The sequence below is a fragment of the Schistocerca gregaria genome, chromosome X, assembly GCF_023897955.1.
Source record: "Schistocerca gregaria isolate iqSchGreg1 chromosome X, iqSchGreg1.2, whole genome shotgun sequence".
In the NCBI taxonomy this organism is placed as follows: domain Eukaryota; kingdom Metazoa; phylum Arthropoda; class Insecta; order Orthoptera; family Acrididae; genus Schistocerca; species Schistocerca gregaria.
In genome coordinates, this window is record NC_064931.1 from 684,785,791 (window position 1) to 684,800,818 (window position 15,028).

A 15,028-nucleotide genomic window follows, 5' to 3' on the forward strand; every position below is an offset into this window, starting at 1 on the left:
AGAATAGCTAAAACATGTATAAATAAAAAATACCAGGAGGAAGGACAATGGTGAATAGTGCCGAATAAAGTAGTGTACAGGGAACTGGAGCCTATCATAGATACTATATGTAAAAAGAGGGTTTCTTTCTTTGGCCACATAGTGAGGACACCAAAAACCAGAACAGCAAGAAAATTTTTGCAGAAACTGTGGAATCTGAAGTAACAAGTAGGATGGATCAAGGAAATTAAAGAGGGTATGGGAGAACTAGATATAACCTTGGATGATATCCAAAACAAGGCAGAAAATCTCAAGAAACAGAAAGACAAGAAAATAAGATTTAAACCAAAAGTAGACAAACGACACGCAACGAAAAGGGTATTTACAGATGAGGAAAGCCAGGAAAGATCAGAACGAATGAAAAGATTCTGGGCAGTTAAGAAAGACCGAGACATGCGCTTCTGAAGAAGAGGACCAGGAAATGATTGTCTGAAGTGGTCCAATGAGACCGTAAAAGCAAATAAAAATAATAATAACTGTAGGAGCGCCTACGAAAAAGTTCCCAGAACTAGTCTCACTTACAAACGGTAAAAATACCCTCATAGTACTAGGGACAGAAAGTTGGCTAAAATAACATGTCAACAGCAATTGAACTATAAATTTCGATTCTAATGAAAGATAGGTTGAACGCTGGTAGAATAGGCTTGTTTATAGCCAAGAAAAATACGATAATATATAGTGATATTAGTACAGTTCCCGATGCGAAATGATTTGAGTGAAGACAAGTGCTCGGGTGCTTTTATAGACCCACTGCCTCAGTAGTAGTAGTGGCGAAACATTTGAGGCGAAACTTGGAGAATATTTTACTTAAATTTCCTCTTCATATTGCAGTACTAGGTGGAGACATCAAAGTACTGGCTATAGACTGGGAGACTCGAGTGATTAGGAAGGGGGGGGGTGAGAGTAGTAGGGACAGGGAATAGTGTGGAACTGTTATAAATATCTTATCCGAAAATCAGAGGACTGAATCGTGAAGGTAACATCTTAGATCTGCTGGTAAAAGACAAACCCAAACTTTCAACTCAGCGTAGAACAGGGATTCAGTGATCATAACGCCGTTACAGCATCACTGGATACGGTTGTAAATACGAATTCAAAGGAAGTTAGGATGATCTTACTGTTTAGAAAGAGCAACAAGAAACAGATTTCAGATTACCTGCGCGGTCAGTATGAAAATTTTATCTCCAGCACTAACAACTGTGAGTATCAATGGACAAAGTTCAAGAACATTGTACAGTTCTCTTTAGAAAGGTATGTGCCGAACGAAGTTGTGAAGGATGGAAGAGACCCGCCGTGATTCGACAGTCATGTTAGAAAACTGCTACGAAAGCAAAGAAGCTTAACTGCAAAAGTAAATGTATCCGAAACCTCACTGATAACCAAAAATCAAACGAAGCCAAAATTAGCGCAAGAAGAGCCACGCGTGAAACGTTCAGTATGTTCGAAAGTAAAATTCTGTCTACCGACTTGACAGAAACTCCTAAAACGTTTTGGTCTTTTGTTAAACCAGTAAGCGGATCGGAGCCATCTGCCCAGACACTCTGTGACCGGAGAACGACACAGAAAAGGTCGAAATACTAAATGCGTTTTTCCAAAACTCTTTCACGGAGAAAGAACGCATTGTAGTACCTCCTCAAAATCGTCGCACGAACGACAAAATGCTTGATATATAATTAAGCGATCATGGGATTGAAAAGCAACTAAACTCGCTCAGCAGAAGGAAGGCCTTCGGACCTCACGGATACCATTGCGATTCCACATGGAGTATGCGAAAGAACAGGCCCCTCTTCTAGCAGTAGTGTGCCGTAGGTCTCTGGACGAGCTAAGTGCTCCTGATGGTGGAAAAACTTGCAGATCATTTCCTTTTTCATGAAGGGTAATCGAACAGACGCACAAAACTATAGACCTACATCTCTTACGTCGCAGTTGTAGAATTTTGGAACATATTTTATGCTCACGTATTATGACAGTTCTGGAGGTCGAAAATCAACATGGGTTCCGAAAACAACGATCTTGTGAAGCCCAGTTCTTACGTAAGTCGACGAGATTCAGAAGACTGTAGGTACTGGCGTCTAGTAGATGCCGCGGTCCTCGACTTCCGTCAGGCATTCGATACAGCTCCACACTTCCGCCTAATGAGCAAAATATGAACGTACGTAATGTCAGACCAAGTGAGCGACTGGACTGAAGAGTTTCTAGAAAATAAAAAACAACATGTCATACTCAATGGAGAAAAGTCTTCAGCCATAATAGTGACTTCAGGTGTACCAAAAGGGAGTGTTATAGCTTCATTACTTTTCACAATATATATAAATGACGTATTAGACAACATCATAAGTTCAACTAAATTTTTCACGGTTGATATACACTCCTGGAAATGGAAAAAAGAACACATTGACACCGGTGTGTCAGACCCACCATACTTGCTCCGGACACTGCGAGAGGGCTGTACAAGCAATGATCACACGCACGGCACAGCGGACACACCAGGAACCGCGGTGTTGGCCGTCGAATGGCGCTAGCTGCGCAGCATTTGTGCACCGCCGCCGTCAGTGTCAGCCAGTTTGCCGTGGCATACGGAGCTCCATCGCAGTCTTTAACACTGGTAGCATGCCGCGACAGCGTGGACGTGAACCGTATGTGCAGTTGACGGACTTTGAGCGAGGGCGTATAGTGGGCATGCGGGAGGCCGGGTGGACGTACCGCCGAATTGCTCAACACGTGGGGCGTGAGGTCTCCACAGTACATCGATGTTGTCGCCAGTGGTCGGCGGAAGGTGCACGTGCCCGTCGACCTGGGACCGGACCGCAGCGACGCACGGATGCACGCCAAGACCGTAGGATCCTACGCAGTGCCGTAGGGGACCGCACCGCCACTTCCCAGCAAATTAGGGACACTGTTGCTCCTCGGGTATCGGCGAGGACCATTCGCAACCGTCTCCATGAAGCTGGGCTACGGTCCCTCACACCGTTAGGCCGTCTTCCGCTCACGCCCCAACATCGTGCAGCCCGCCACCAGTGGTGTCGCGACAGGCGTGAATGGAGGGACGAATGGAGACGTGTCGTCTTCAGCGATGAGAGTCGCTTCTGCCTTGGTGCCAATGATGGTCGTATGCGTGTTTGGCGCTGTGCAGGTGAGCGCCACAATCAGGACTGCATACGATCGAGGCACACAGGGCCAACACCCGGCATCATGGTGTGGGGAGCGATCTCCTACAATGGCCGTACACCTCTGGTGATCGTCGAGGGGACACAGAATAGTGCACGGTACATCCAAACCGTCATTGAACCCATCGTTCTACCATTCCTAGACCGGCAAGGGAACTTGCTGTTCCAACAGGACAATGCACGTCCGCACGTATCCCGGGCCACCCAACGTGCTCTAGAAGGTGTAACTCAACTACCCTGGCCAGCAAGATCTCCGGATCTGTCCCCCATTGAGCATGTTTGGGACTGGATGAAGCGTCGTCTCAAGCGGTCTGCACGTCCAGCACGAACGCTGGTCCAACTGAGGCGCCAGGTGGAAATGGCATGGCAAGCCGTTCCACAGGACTACATCCAGCATCTCTACTATCGTCTCCATGGGAGAACAGCAGCCTGCATTGCTGCGAAAGGTGGATATACACTGTACTAGTGCCGACATTGTGCATGCTCTGTTGCCTGTGTCTATGTGCCTGTGGTTCTGTCAGTGTGATCATGTGATGTATCTGACCCCAGGAATGTGTCAATAAAGTTTCACCTTCCTGGGACAATTCAAGGTGTTCTTATTTCAATTTCCAGGAGTGTAGTTCTATCCAGAGAATTAGCGACGCTAGAAAATTGTAGCGAAATGCAGAAAGACATGCAGAGGATCGACATCTGGTGCAGCGAGTCGCGTCGCAGCTTACCTTCAACATAAACAAAAGTAACTTATTCTTCTTCTTTTCTCTGGTTCCCATCCGTTTCGGATGTTGGCAACCATCTTGGCAGTGCTTTTCCTGTCACTTGCAGCTCTAAATAGCTATGTAGATGTTTTAGAGGTCCACGTTCTGATGTTCGTAAGCCAGGATATTCCTCTCCGGCCAACGCTTCTCTTCCTTGGTATATTTCCTTGCAGGATGGATTTGGAGGAGATGGTATCTGTTGTTGTTTCGCATGATGTTTCCCAGGTACTGGATCTCTCTTGCTTTCACGGTGACGAGTACTTCTTCCTCTATCTTCACTCCTCGTAGAACCTCGGCATTTGTGACATGCGCTGTCCACAGTATTCTTAACATTCTGCTGTACAGCCACATCTCAAAAGCCTCCAGCCGCTTACCCAACGATTCTGTCAGAGTCCATGTTCCAACACCATAGAAGAGGGTGGAAAATACGTAGCAGCGTAGAAGTATGATCTTCGTCGTCATTGGTTCTTGAAAAGGTTACTCATTTTATTGAAGACAACCCTCGCTTTTCCAATTCGAGTTCTCAGGTCATCAGAAAGATCCCACTGGTCATTTATTGTAGTGACAAGGTACGTGTGTTTATGTACTTGCTCTATGTGATTTTGGCCTATCTTAATGTGACATGCAGGGATTCTGTTTTTACTAATTATCATTGTTTTCGTTTTTTGAGAGTTAACATCTAGACCATATTCAGAGTTTTTTGTGCAAGTCTATCGATAAGATACTGCAAGCTATCCTCACTATCAGAAAATATTACTGTGTCGTCAGTATATCGGATGTTGTTAATATATTTTCCGTTTAAGAGCACTTCATGAAGAACTTTCTTAATGATGTGTTCTGAATAGATGTTGAAAATAAGTGGGGATAATATACAACCCTGCCTCACACCTCGCAGAATGTCGATGTGCTCTGTATTTTTTTTTTTTTTTTTTCTGTCCAGCCTCACAGAAGACGACTGGTTCCAATATAGGTTCACAATTATCCACTACTGGCCATTAAAATTTCTACACCAAGAAGAAATTCAGGTGATAAACGGGTATTCACTGGACAAATGTATTATACTAGAACTGACATGTGATTACATTTTCACGCAGTTTGGGTGCATAGATCCAGAGAAATCAGTTCCCAGAACAACCACCTCTGGTCGTAATAACGGCCTTGATACGCCTGGGCATTTCAAAGAGAGCTTGGATGGCGTGTACAGGTACAGCTGCCCATGCAGCTTCAACACGATACCTCAGTTCATCAAGAGTAGTGACTGGCGTATTGTGACGAGCCAATTGCTCGGCTGCAATTGACCAGACGTTTTCAGTTGGTGAGAGATCTGGAGAATGCGCTGGCCAGAGCAGCAGTCGAACATTTCCTGTATCCAGAAAGGCCCGTATAGGACCTGCAACATGCGGTCGTGCATTATCCTGCTGAAAAGTAGGGTTTCGCAGGGATCGAATGAAGGGTAGAGCCACGGGTCGTAACACATCTGAAATGTAATGTCTACTGCTCAAAGTGCAAACAAGAAGTGACCAAGACGTGTAACCAATGACACCCCATACCATCACGCCGGGTGATACGCCAGTATGACGATGACGAATACAAGCTTCCAATGTGCGTTCACCGCGATGCCACCAAACACGGATACGACCATCACGATGCTGTAAACAGAACTTGGATTCATCCGAAAAAAATGACGTTTTGCCATTCGTGCACCCAGATTGGTCGTTGAGTACACTATCGCAGGCGCCCCTGTCTGTAATGCAGCGTCAAGGGTAACCGCAGCCATGGTCTCCGAGCTGATAGTCCATGCTGCTGCGAACGACGTCGAACTGTTGGTGCAGATGGTTGTTGTGTTGCAAACGTCCCAATCTGTTGACTCAGGGATCTAGACGTGGCTGCACGATCCGTCACAACCGTGCGGATAAGATGCCTGTCATCTCGATTGGTGACCGAGCGGTTCTAGGCGCTACAGTCTGGAACCGCGCGACCGCTACGGATGTGTGTGATGTCCTTAGGTTAGTTAGGTTTAAGTAGTTAAGTCCCAGAGTGCTCAGAGCCATCATCTCGACTGCTAGTGATACTAGGCCGTTGGCATCCAGAACCCACCGATTCCATATTCTGCTAACAGTCATTGAATCTCGACCAACGCGAGCAGCAATGTCGCGATACTATAAACCGCAATCGCGATAGGCTACAATCCGACTTTTATCAAAGTCGGAAACGTGATGGTACGCATTTCTCCTCCTTTCACGAAGCATCACAACAACGTTTCACCAGGCAACGCCGATCAATTGCTGTTTGTGTATGAGAAATTGGTTGGAAACTTTCCTCATATCAGCACGTTGTGGGTGTCGCCACCAGTGCCAACCTTGTGTGAATGATCTGAAAAGCTAATCGTTTGCATATCACAGCATCTTCTTCCTGTTGGTTAAATTTCGCGTCTGTAGCACGTCATATTCGTGGTGTAGCAATTTTAATGGCCAATAGTGTACGGATGTCGTTATCATCCAAACCAGTGCTTCTTAAAATGTCAACAATCTTCTGGTGTTTTACTCTATCGAAAGCCATCTGATAATCAATAAAGCACTCATAAATGTCGCAATTCACGTCTTTGCATTTTTGAAATAGTACCTGGATACTAAATAATGATTACACAATTGCAAAAGAATCTCTGTAAGCAGTTATTTCCACAAAAATCTATGAATATGCGCACGAAGCGATTTAAGGTGGAACGACCACATAAAACTAATCGTAGGAAAGGCAAATTTCAGACTGAGATTCATTGGAAGAATCCTCAGGAAATGCAGTCCGTCAGCAGATAAGGTAGTTCTAAAACCCTCGTTCGAGCAATAGTTGAATGTTACTTGTCAGTATGTCATCCGTACTAAATAGGATCGATAGAGGAAATACAGAAGATCCAAAGTAGACCAGCGTTTTCCCTTACGGGTTCATATAATAATCAAGAAAGCGTCACAGAGATGATCAACCGACTCCAGCGGCCGACACTGCAAGAAAGGCGTTCTGCATGATAGTGCAGTTTTCTATTAAATTTCCGATAGCATATATTCCTAGAAGACTCAACAAATATATTGCTTCCTCGAATATATATCCAGTGAAATTACCATGAAGATACAATTAGAGAAATTCGGGCCCACACTGAGGTTCACAGGCAATCGTTCTTCCCACGAACTGTTCTTGACTAGAACAGGAAAGGGAGGAAGTGACAGTGGTACACAAAGAAGCCTCCTCCAGACGCTGCAAGGGAACCTGAGGAATATAGATGTGGATGTAAATGTAAACACCTGAAAGGAACCTGCTCTAGGTGGCCGTGCGAGCAGACTGATTGTCCCCAATCTTTTTCAGTGTTACTACCAACCGTACGTATTGCCACCGTACAACAGGAAGATATGGTGCCAGTGCAGCTGTACTAGTAGTCATCTGACTAGTTACAGGCAGAAAGGGAACTGCGAACATCACCAGGCCAAAGAATTGGACGTAAAATATTTCGCCATTAACATTTTCTCCAACAAAAAGCGGCTGTTCGGATTATTCATGCATTCCCGCACATCCTTCTGTATACAAGCACTCGAGTGTAGAATAAACTGCTCTGTAACGTATGGAAAAATATGCATTTGCGCAGTTTTGGCAATACACTAATAGATCATCCCTTGGAATACTTTCTCCATTTGCTTTTTCCTGAGTAAATACAGACTACCAAAAGAAGTCTCAAAATTGTTACAAAAATGTTAGAATGGCTTTATTTTTCTTTCGCCTTTTAGTTCTCCTACGTTCCTCTTTTTATACTTCAGTTTTTATCTTCTTATAATTTTTAATTTTGATCGTGCTTACACAAATATACGTAAGGTTACTGTTATGAAATAGGTCGATTAAATGTTCTCTGATATTGACATTAATTTTTAAACAATTGGGTGTATGTCTACATTTTAAAATGTAAGGCGTTTAGTCCGGTGCACGAGAGAACCAAAAGTCCTAATTTGGCCATTGTAATCAACCGAATAAATAAAAATATGAAATAAACACTAACAAAGATGGATCATACCTTCGGCCTATTTAGAGTAACAAATTTTTGACGTTGTTTCAACTGCAACGTCAGTCAGAGATTTTCTAATACGAGAAAGGAGAAAATAGTTACTGGAGAATAGTGTGCACATTACACGGCTTCAGAGAGAACTTCTCTGTCACCCAGCTCAGTCACGTACCCAGATAGTCTACGCGGTGTTCCGAAACTATTCGCTCGAATTAATACAGGAGATAGAGAGCACCATCTACAGCTACATCTACATGATACTCCGCAAGACACCTAATGGTGTCTGGCAGAGGGTACTTTCGGTACCACTTTCTGATCCATTCAACCCCATTATACTCGCGAATAGTGCGTGGGAAGAATGAGTGTCGGTAAGCCTCTGTATTGTCTCTAATTTCTCGAATTTTCTCCTCGTAGTTAATACACGAGATGTATGTGCAGCAAGTAATATATTTCCAACTCCTTCTGAAAAGTGCTCTCCCGAAATTTCAATAGCAAATCTCTCCGTGATGCACAACGCCTCTCTTGTAATGTCTGCCAGTGGAGTTTGTTTAACATCCCCGTAACACTCTTTCGCCAGCTAAACGATCCCGCGACGAAACTCGCCGCTCTTCGTTGGCTCTTCTCTGTCTCCTCTATCAGTTCTACCTCACAGAGATCCCAGAAAGATGAACAGTACTCAAAAATCGGGCGAACAAGCGCCTTATAAGCCGTTTCTTTCGTGGATGAATTACATTTCCTTAAGATTCATCTGATGAATCTAAGTCTGGTTTCTGCTTTTCCCACAGTCAGTTTTTTTGTGGTCATACCAGTTAAGGTCGCACTAGATATTAACGCCTAGATATTTTACGGCAGACGCTGTCTCCAGCTGTTTGTCATCAACAGCGTAGCTGTACAGTAGTGGATTTCTTTTCCTCTGTACGCACAGTATGTTACATTTATTTACGGTCAGGGTCAACTGCCAGAGCCTGCACAATTCAGCAATTCTCTGCAGGTCGTTCTGCCTTCACCAAATCAGCCAGCCGCCGAAAGGAGGCGAGGATATCCTCAGAACACAAGCGGCAGGAATCATTTCGTGCCGAGATGTGCCATTACATGGAGCCGGTTGCACCTTGTGCGCTCGATAGCCGCCTGCAGGGCCTCTTCCATATCACTGATGAGACCTCCATGTAAACATACCGAATGCACACTGGAATTCTTTCCCGCCTTGCCTGCTATCTCGATGAGGGACTCCATCACCCGCCTAACATTGGAGCTCCCAATGACAAACATACAAACATATCCACGCTCTGTACTTGTCCGGACTGGGCAGGAAAATCGACTGCTGGCCCAACAGGAGAGGCATCCCGTGCTGGCTCAGAGTTATCATCAACACTGGGAAGCATCTCGTACCTGTTGCTAAGACGTAGGGAGCCAGCGCACAGCCTGCTGCCTCTTTCGCCTTCCGCCCAGTGACACGCGAACCCACTACTGTCTGCCACCCACTCTGGACCAAGAAAGGACCGGTCAGATGTTGCGCATCAGAAGCCGTATCGACGTTCGTGTCACTAGGGGATTCCAGTGGCACCAAAGTTGTTGCAGGTCTCGTCACTGGCGTCCCGACGCAACTACAACTTTGAGCATTAACCATGAACTTGTCGGCGGTAGCCAACGCAGCTTCCAGCTGTTTACGGACAGCAGCCAACTCTCCTTGTGTCCACTCACAACAAGCACAGTCCCTAGCCATATTGTACTGTGTATAAAATAGATGTAGGTCTCAAATGGTGCTACTGAGTTTCAAATGTATACAAAATATACAAAAGAAGAATAAACTAACATTAAAAGTTGCTGTGCAGATTTCTCACTGTACTCTGAGACCGCAAGCTATTAAACAGAAATAAATTTCTCTTCAGAAGTTGATGTAATTACAGAGACCTGTTATTAGTAATCCTGTTTACCGAAAAGTTACTGCACGAGATAAATGTTCAAACTAGAATGCACTGATCGAAACTGTATGCTGTGTACTAGCACAAAATTAAAACTTAGTGGCGTGACGGAGTTTCTGACGGCGCAAAATTTACACTAGGAAGCTGCCCCACACAAGGATATCCACAAGACCTACGAAGGACCGATGACCTCGCTGTTGGGTCCCTTCCCCCAAATCAGCCAACCAACTTACGCAAAAACAAAAGCTACGGCTAATTTTCTAACCACTAGTCTACATAGTAAAATACACACGTATAGTTCACTTCTTTGAAATACTAAATTAATTTACTATTTATTAGACAAGTGCTGCTGCTGCGCATCCTCTCGGCTCGGCAGCTGCTGCTACACTGAATGTATTTGGATAAGGAACATAGTTTCTCTGATGTCAACTTTTAATGTTAGTGAACATTTTGTTAGTGACGCTGGCGTAAGCTCTGTTATCTGTGTCGTTGAATGTGCGTGGGTAGCCGACCGATGTTGCCGAGCGGTTCTAGGCGCTTCAGTCTGGAACCGCGCGAACGCTACGGTCGCAGGTTGGAATCCTGCCTGGGGTATGGGTGTGTGTGATGTCCTTAGGTTGGTTAGGTTTCAATACTTCTAAGTTCCAGGGGACTGATGACTCAGATGTTAAGTCCCATACTGTTCAGAGCCATTTGAACCATTTGGTCGTGTGTACTGGCTTTCAAAGCTACTCTGTGTACGTATGCTTGTCTCTGAGGTCTTCTTGGAAACCCATCGATTCGTTTGCAAGGATGTACTTCCAGTAAAATGGGGCGGCAGCCCATTTCAGCATTGCTGTGACGAATCATTTCAGAGCCACCTCTGGAAATCGATGGATTGGACGAGATGGACCACCTCGTCCAGTCCATGTGTTCTGACCATCCAAATCAGATGACCTAAAGTGTCTGGATTTCTTCCTCTGGGAGGCATATGAAGTGGCTGCTGTATGACACTGTTTTGGGAACAGATCACCTCGCCGCTAGAATTGCTGTCGCTTCTGGTGCAGTTGCGGGCATGCCAGGTATCTTCAAACGAAAACGACAGTCAATGATCCGACGATGTACTGCATGCGTATAGGACAGTGGTCGAGCTGTAGAGCAGTTATTGTGAACGCCACTGCTGTAATTAGCATGCTAAACTACATTACATGTAAATCGTACCTAACTAAATAACTAAATATATTTGTTTTGATGTCCTGTACCTCCTTTGTTAATTTGAACGAACAGTTTCGGAACACCCTGTACATGACTGTCTGAATAGTCACATAGACACACAGTCACTGTAGTAGACTGTTCTTCTGAGCAGCAGTAAGGGCTTTGGTGACATCGGGAAGTCATGATCCCATCTACATTTCTGAAATTGAAAAATAATCAGTTTGTTCTCAAGTTATCGTCACTGATGTGATGAATTTAACCACTTAAATTTTTCTTGATATGCAAAAAATGTCTATTCAGAAATACGATCTCCGGAAATACCAACTGGTAAAGAACAGTCAGCTCGGAACCGTTTAAAAATCGGCGTTTCCAGTGATTATCGAAGAGTGTACTTTGTCTCAACATTAGAGAGTACCTCTATTATTAAGCGACAATCCCGGAACCCAGTTTCGGTTGCAGGTTGCCTGTCTAACGGTTCCCAGGTGTAACAGAAATTTGATTTTCGGAATTTCGCGTAGTAATGGACCGAATTAAAAAATTTTGAATATTGCTATAAGCTGCTCGTTAAGAGGTATAATCTTATGTTAAAAGCTTAACACAATAAGACAAGTATTATAATAAGAAACCGTGTATTTGTATTGTGGCTGTGTAACTGACGACGCGCAAATACCCAAACTTCATTCATCCAGTATCTGAGAGTGATAGCACACTCAATTTCAAACTTTTACAAAACTTTTTCTCTCTGAGGCCTCCACAAAATGATGGAAGGAAAAAAGTTTATCGCTTATTATATTTCAGCGGTTTGTGCAGTAAAACTTCACCATGAGACACGATGGTTTTAATTTATTACTTCTGTACTACCTTCTCCACTCTCGCTACAGTTTTCAGACAGTATCCACATAACGCTGAATGTACCTGCAATATTATATCGTCGTACGACTCATAATTCAAGAGATACGACGTCATAGAGATTTAGATGCGTGAAAAGCTAGCTTCTGCTTAATATGGAGCTCAGTAAAATTTCAGTGTCAGACATGACGTTTTAATTCATTACTTCTTTACTACTAATTCTACTCACAACACAATTTGTAGACAGTATCTACTCGTACATATATCACTGAATGCACTTGCAACATTATTTCAGGAGATATGACGTCATAAACATTGAAATGCGTGAGAAACTAGCTTTTCATTAAAATGGAGCGCAAATTACCCAGACTATATTAGACCAGTGTTTGATAATGAGAGCACTTTGTGACTTGCAACATACATTAAGCACAGTTTCAAAAACCTCCCCTAAACTTTTTTCTCGCTCATGTAATACATTAACCCTTTCAGACCGTCTGGTTACAATTCCATACATAAATTTTTGCTGTGTCTTAGCTACAACAGAAGTATTTTCTCCCAATTTTAACCTGAGGCACCCATTTATGAATGTTCAACCTTTTCATCGTGCTGAAGTGTTGTCAACTGTTGGGCATCATTACTAAAATATCAGCAAATCAATGTAGAGTGCGCAGCATCTCGTGACCACCAGAAAACATGGATGTGGTTGGTTTGTTATGTTCCACTGTATGAGTCAATATTGTTATTTTTCATGGTAATTATTGCATGATCATTTTACTATTTATTACAATACACAATATTTCGTAACTAGTCACTGTAGTCAATAAAATGAAGCCAAGTGAAAAAAGTATGTCTTTAAAATAGGCGCATATTTCTGTACAAATCTTGCATCTAAAATCATTCAAAAATCTCCTAAGAGCATTATCACATATTGAAAAATTTTCTATCCTCCAGAAAAAAAAGTCAAGTTTGAAAGAGTAACTCATTTGTGAAGTAATCATACATTTGAAGCTATTTTATACATGGTAGTTAGATTCTTGAAAGAATCGGGGGTTTACTGGTAAGTACTGCCACACCTTTATCTCAGGTAGAGGCTCGTGACTGTATCAACGAAATTATATTTTAAAGTCGTTGCGAACTGCTTCTTCGTATCGACTAGAAATTATAAAACGGCAAAATTGTCTTACGTATGCGTCCGGCTTGTGATCTATTAAATGAATAAGTACTGCGCTGAGATGTGATAGAAGTGCGACAGCGCAAATAAGTACCCTTGCTTGTTGTAACAAAAAAGCAGAGGCAATTTCCATGTCAAGCATGCAATGACCTCCATTAAACTACAACCGTCCGAATCAGAAAATAAGGCAGTAAGTTACATCTAGTAATTACATTCGAGATCTACCGATCAGTTAACTGTTACATCCACAAATTTTTTCTCCGTATAGGGGGCTATTAGTATCGATCAGTAGCATGTTTGCATGCATAGTTTAGTGTGGTTTGAGAATATGAAAAGAAACCCTTCCACACGTTACCTAGCTGGAGAAACGTGCCTTGTTATAACCATCGATGTCACTTATACGGTTCCTCAACTACATAGAATTTCCTCAGTAGGCTTCTGAACAGGGCATATACAAAAAGTGTGACGGGAATAGCTTGGATTTCTGTTCAGCTTCACAGTTTGTGAGAGCTTAGTGAGGAATGGTCCTATTAACTGTGGGGTTCTTAAGAAAGGCAAATGCAAATACCTCTCATCAGATAAAAAGTTTTGCGGAATACGTGCTGAATCGCCCGACTCTCACTGAGGCGATGAAATATTGTTAATGCTGGTGACTGACGAGAAGTGGCTGGTTTGAATCCTGAAAGTGGATGATTTTTGCTAGCACATTTTGGCAGACAAGAAGAATAGGGGAGCTGGTGAACACCAGATCCTGAGCACAAGACTATGCACCAATATTCAAGTTATATTGAAATCTACTGCAGCGTCTTACAGAGAGAGTAGGTAAGGTTGGCAGTGATCCGTCACTCAGAAGGGACTGTCAGCTCTCTGGCTCTTATGCTATAGAGGAAAATATGCTATGTGATTGGAAAATGTTTTCTAAATTCATAAATAACAAAGAAGGGGCTTAGGATTTATCACACATTTGCACACAGTCTGGTGATAAGTGACCGGCACCGCCACCCACGTCTCTTACACTGGCCAAATGCTAGTGATGAGAATCCCTCCAACGTCAAGAATTGATCTGAAAGCCTTTGGGTGGAATGCCGTGCCCCTGGCGTACCGATCTGGTTACAGAGGTGATGTTCCTTAGATTAATAATTATTTAAAATGGAAATATCAGTCAGGATGACACATAGCCTTTTGTCCTGAGAGACCGAAAAACTATTTGGTAGTAAAATCATTTCTTATGCCTCCTACTTTTCCTGTTCTTCGTTCGTCTGAGCCACATCATTTAGCCATTCTTTTTCTGGCATGACTCTTAATGTTTCCACATAACATTTCATGAACAATCAGGTAATACACAGATGAACCATTGTAGCAGTCCGAAGATACTGTCTTTTGTGAGGAGGGAGGTTACGAAAAGTATATGAACAGACTGTTTTCAAATTGTATCATTTTACGCTTTATAAGATACTTAAGTACTAACGCTGCTTACAGTTTTAAAACATCTCTTAGCTGCCTTGCGTACAATGTGATTGAAAGTTTTAAAGCAGAAGTTGTGCAGAAAGTGAATAACAAAGAATCATAGAATAAATGAAACAAAGAGGGACTCTCTAAGGAGTTTTGCTTTATGTTATCGTTTTCCTTTTCACGTGACAGTGCACGTAATACTGATTAACATGTCTGGTTTCAGAAGCAGCGGGCTCTCCGGGTCTTTCCGAGTTGTATCAGAAACTGCAGCTTTGGAACGCATCGACTCTGGCACGAGAAGATCTGGAAAAGATTACGGAAGAAGCCAGGACCCTTTCGATTAACGACACCAGGTTCTTCGAGGATCTATGTGAGTCTACATACACAACTATTTCATGAAAAGGTCGAGTCCATAGCTGTGAACAGGCGTTCGTCTCTGG

General features: G+C 43.2%; 1 protein-coding gene across 1 annotated transcript in view; it reads left to right on the forward strand.

The window, feature by feature from the left end:
* LOC126299069 (serine proteinase stubble-like) overlaps positions 1 to 15,028 on the forward strand; it is a 318,959-nt gene that overhangs the window by 83,368 nt on the left and 220,563 nt on the right. Inside the window, exon 3 of the mRNA XM_049990738.1 lies at positions 14,812 to 14,958. Coding sequence (XP_049846695.1) covers positions 14,812 to 14,958 — 147 coding nt within the window. The remainder of the gene's footprint in view (positions 1 to 14,811; positions 14,959 to 15,028) is intronic.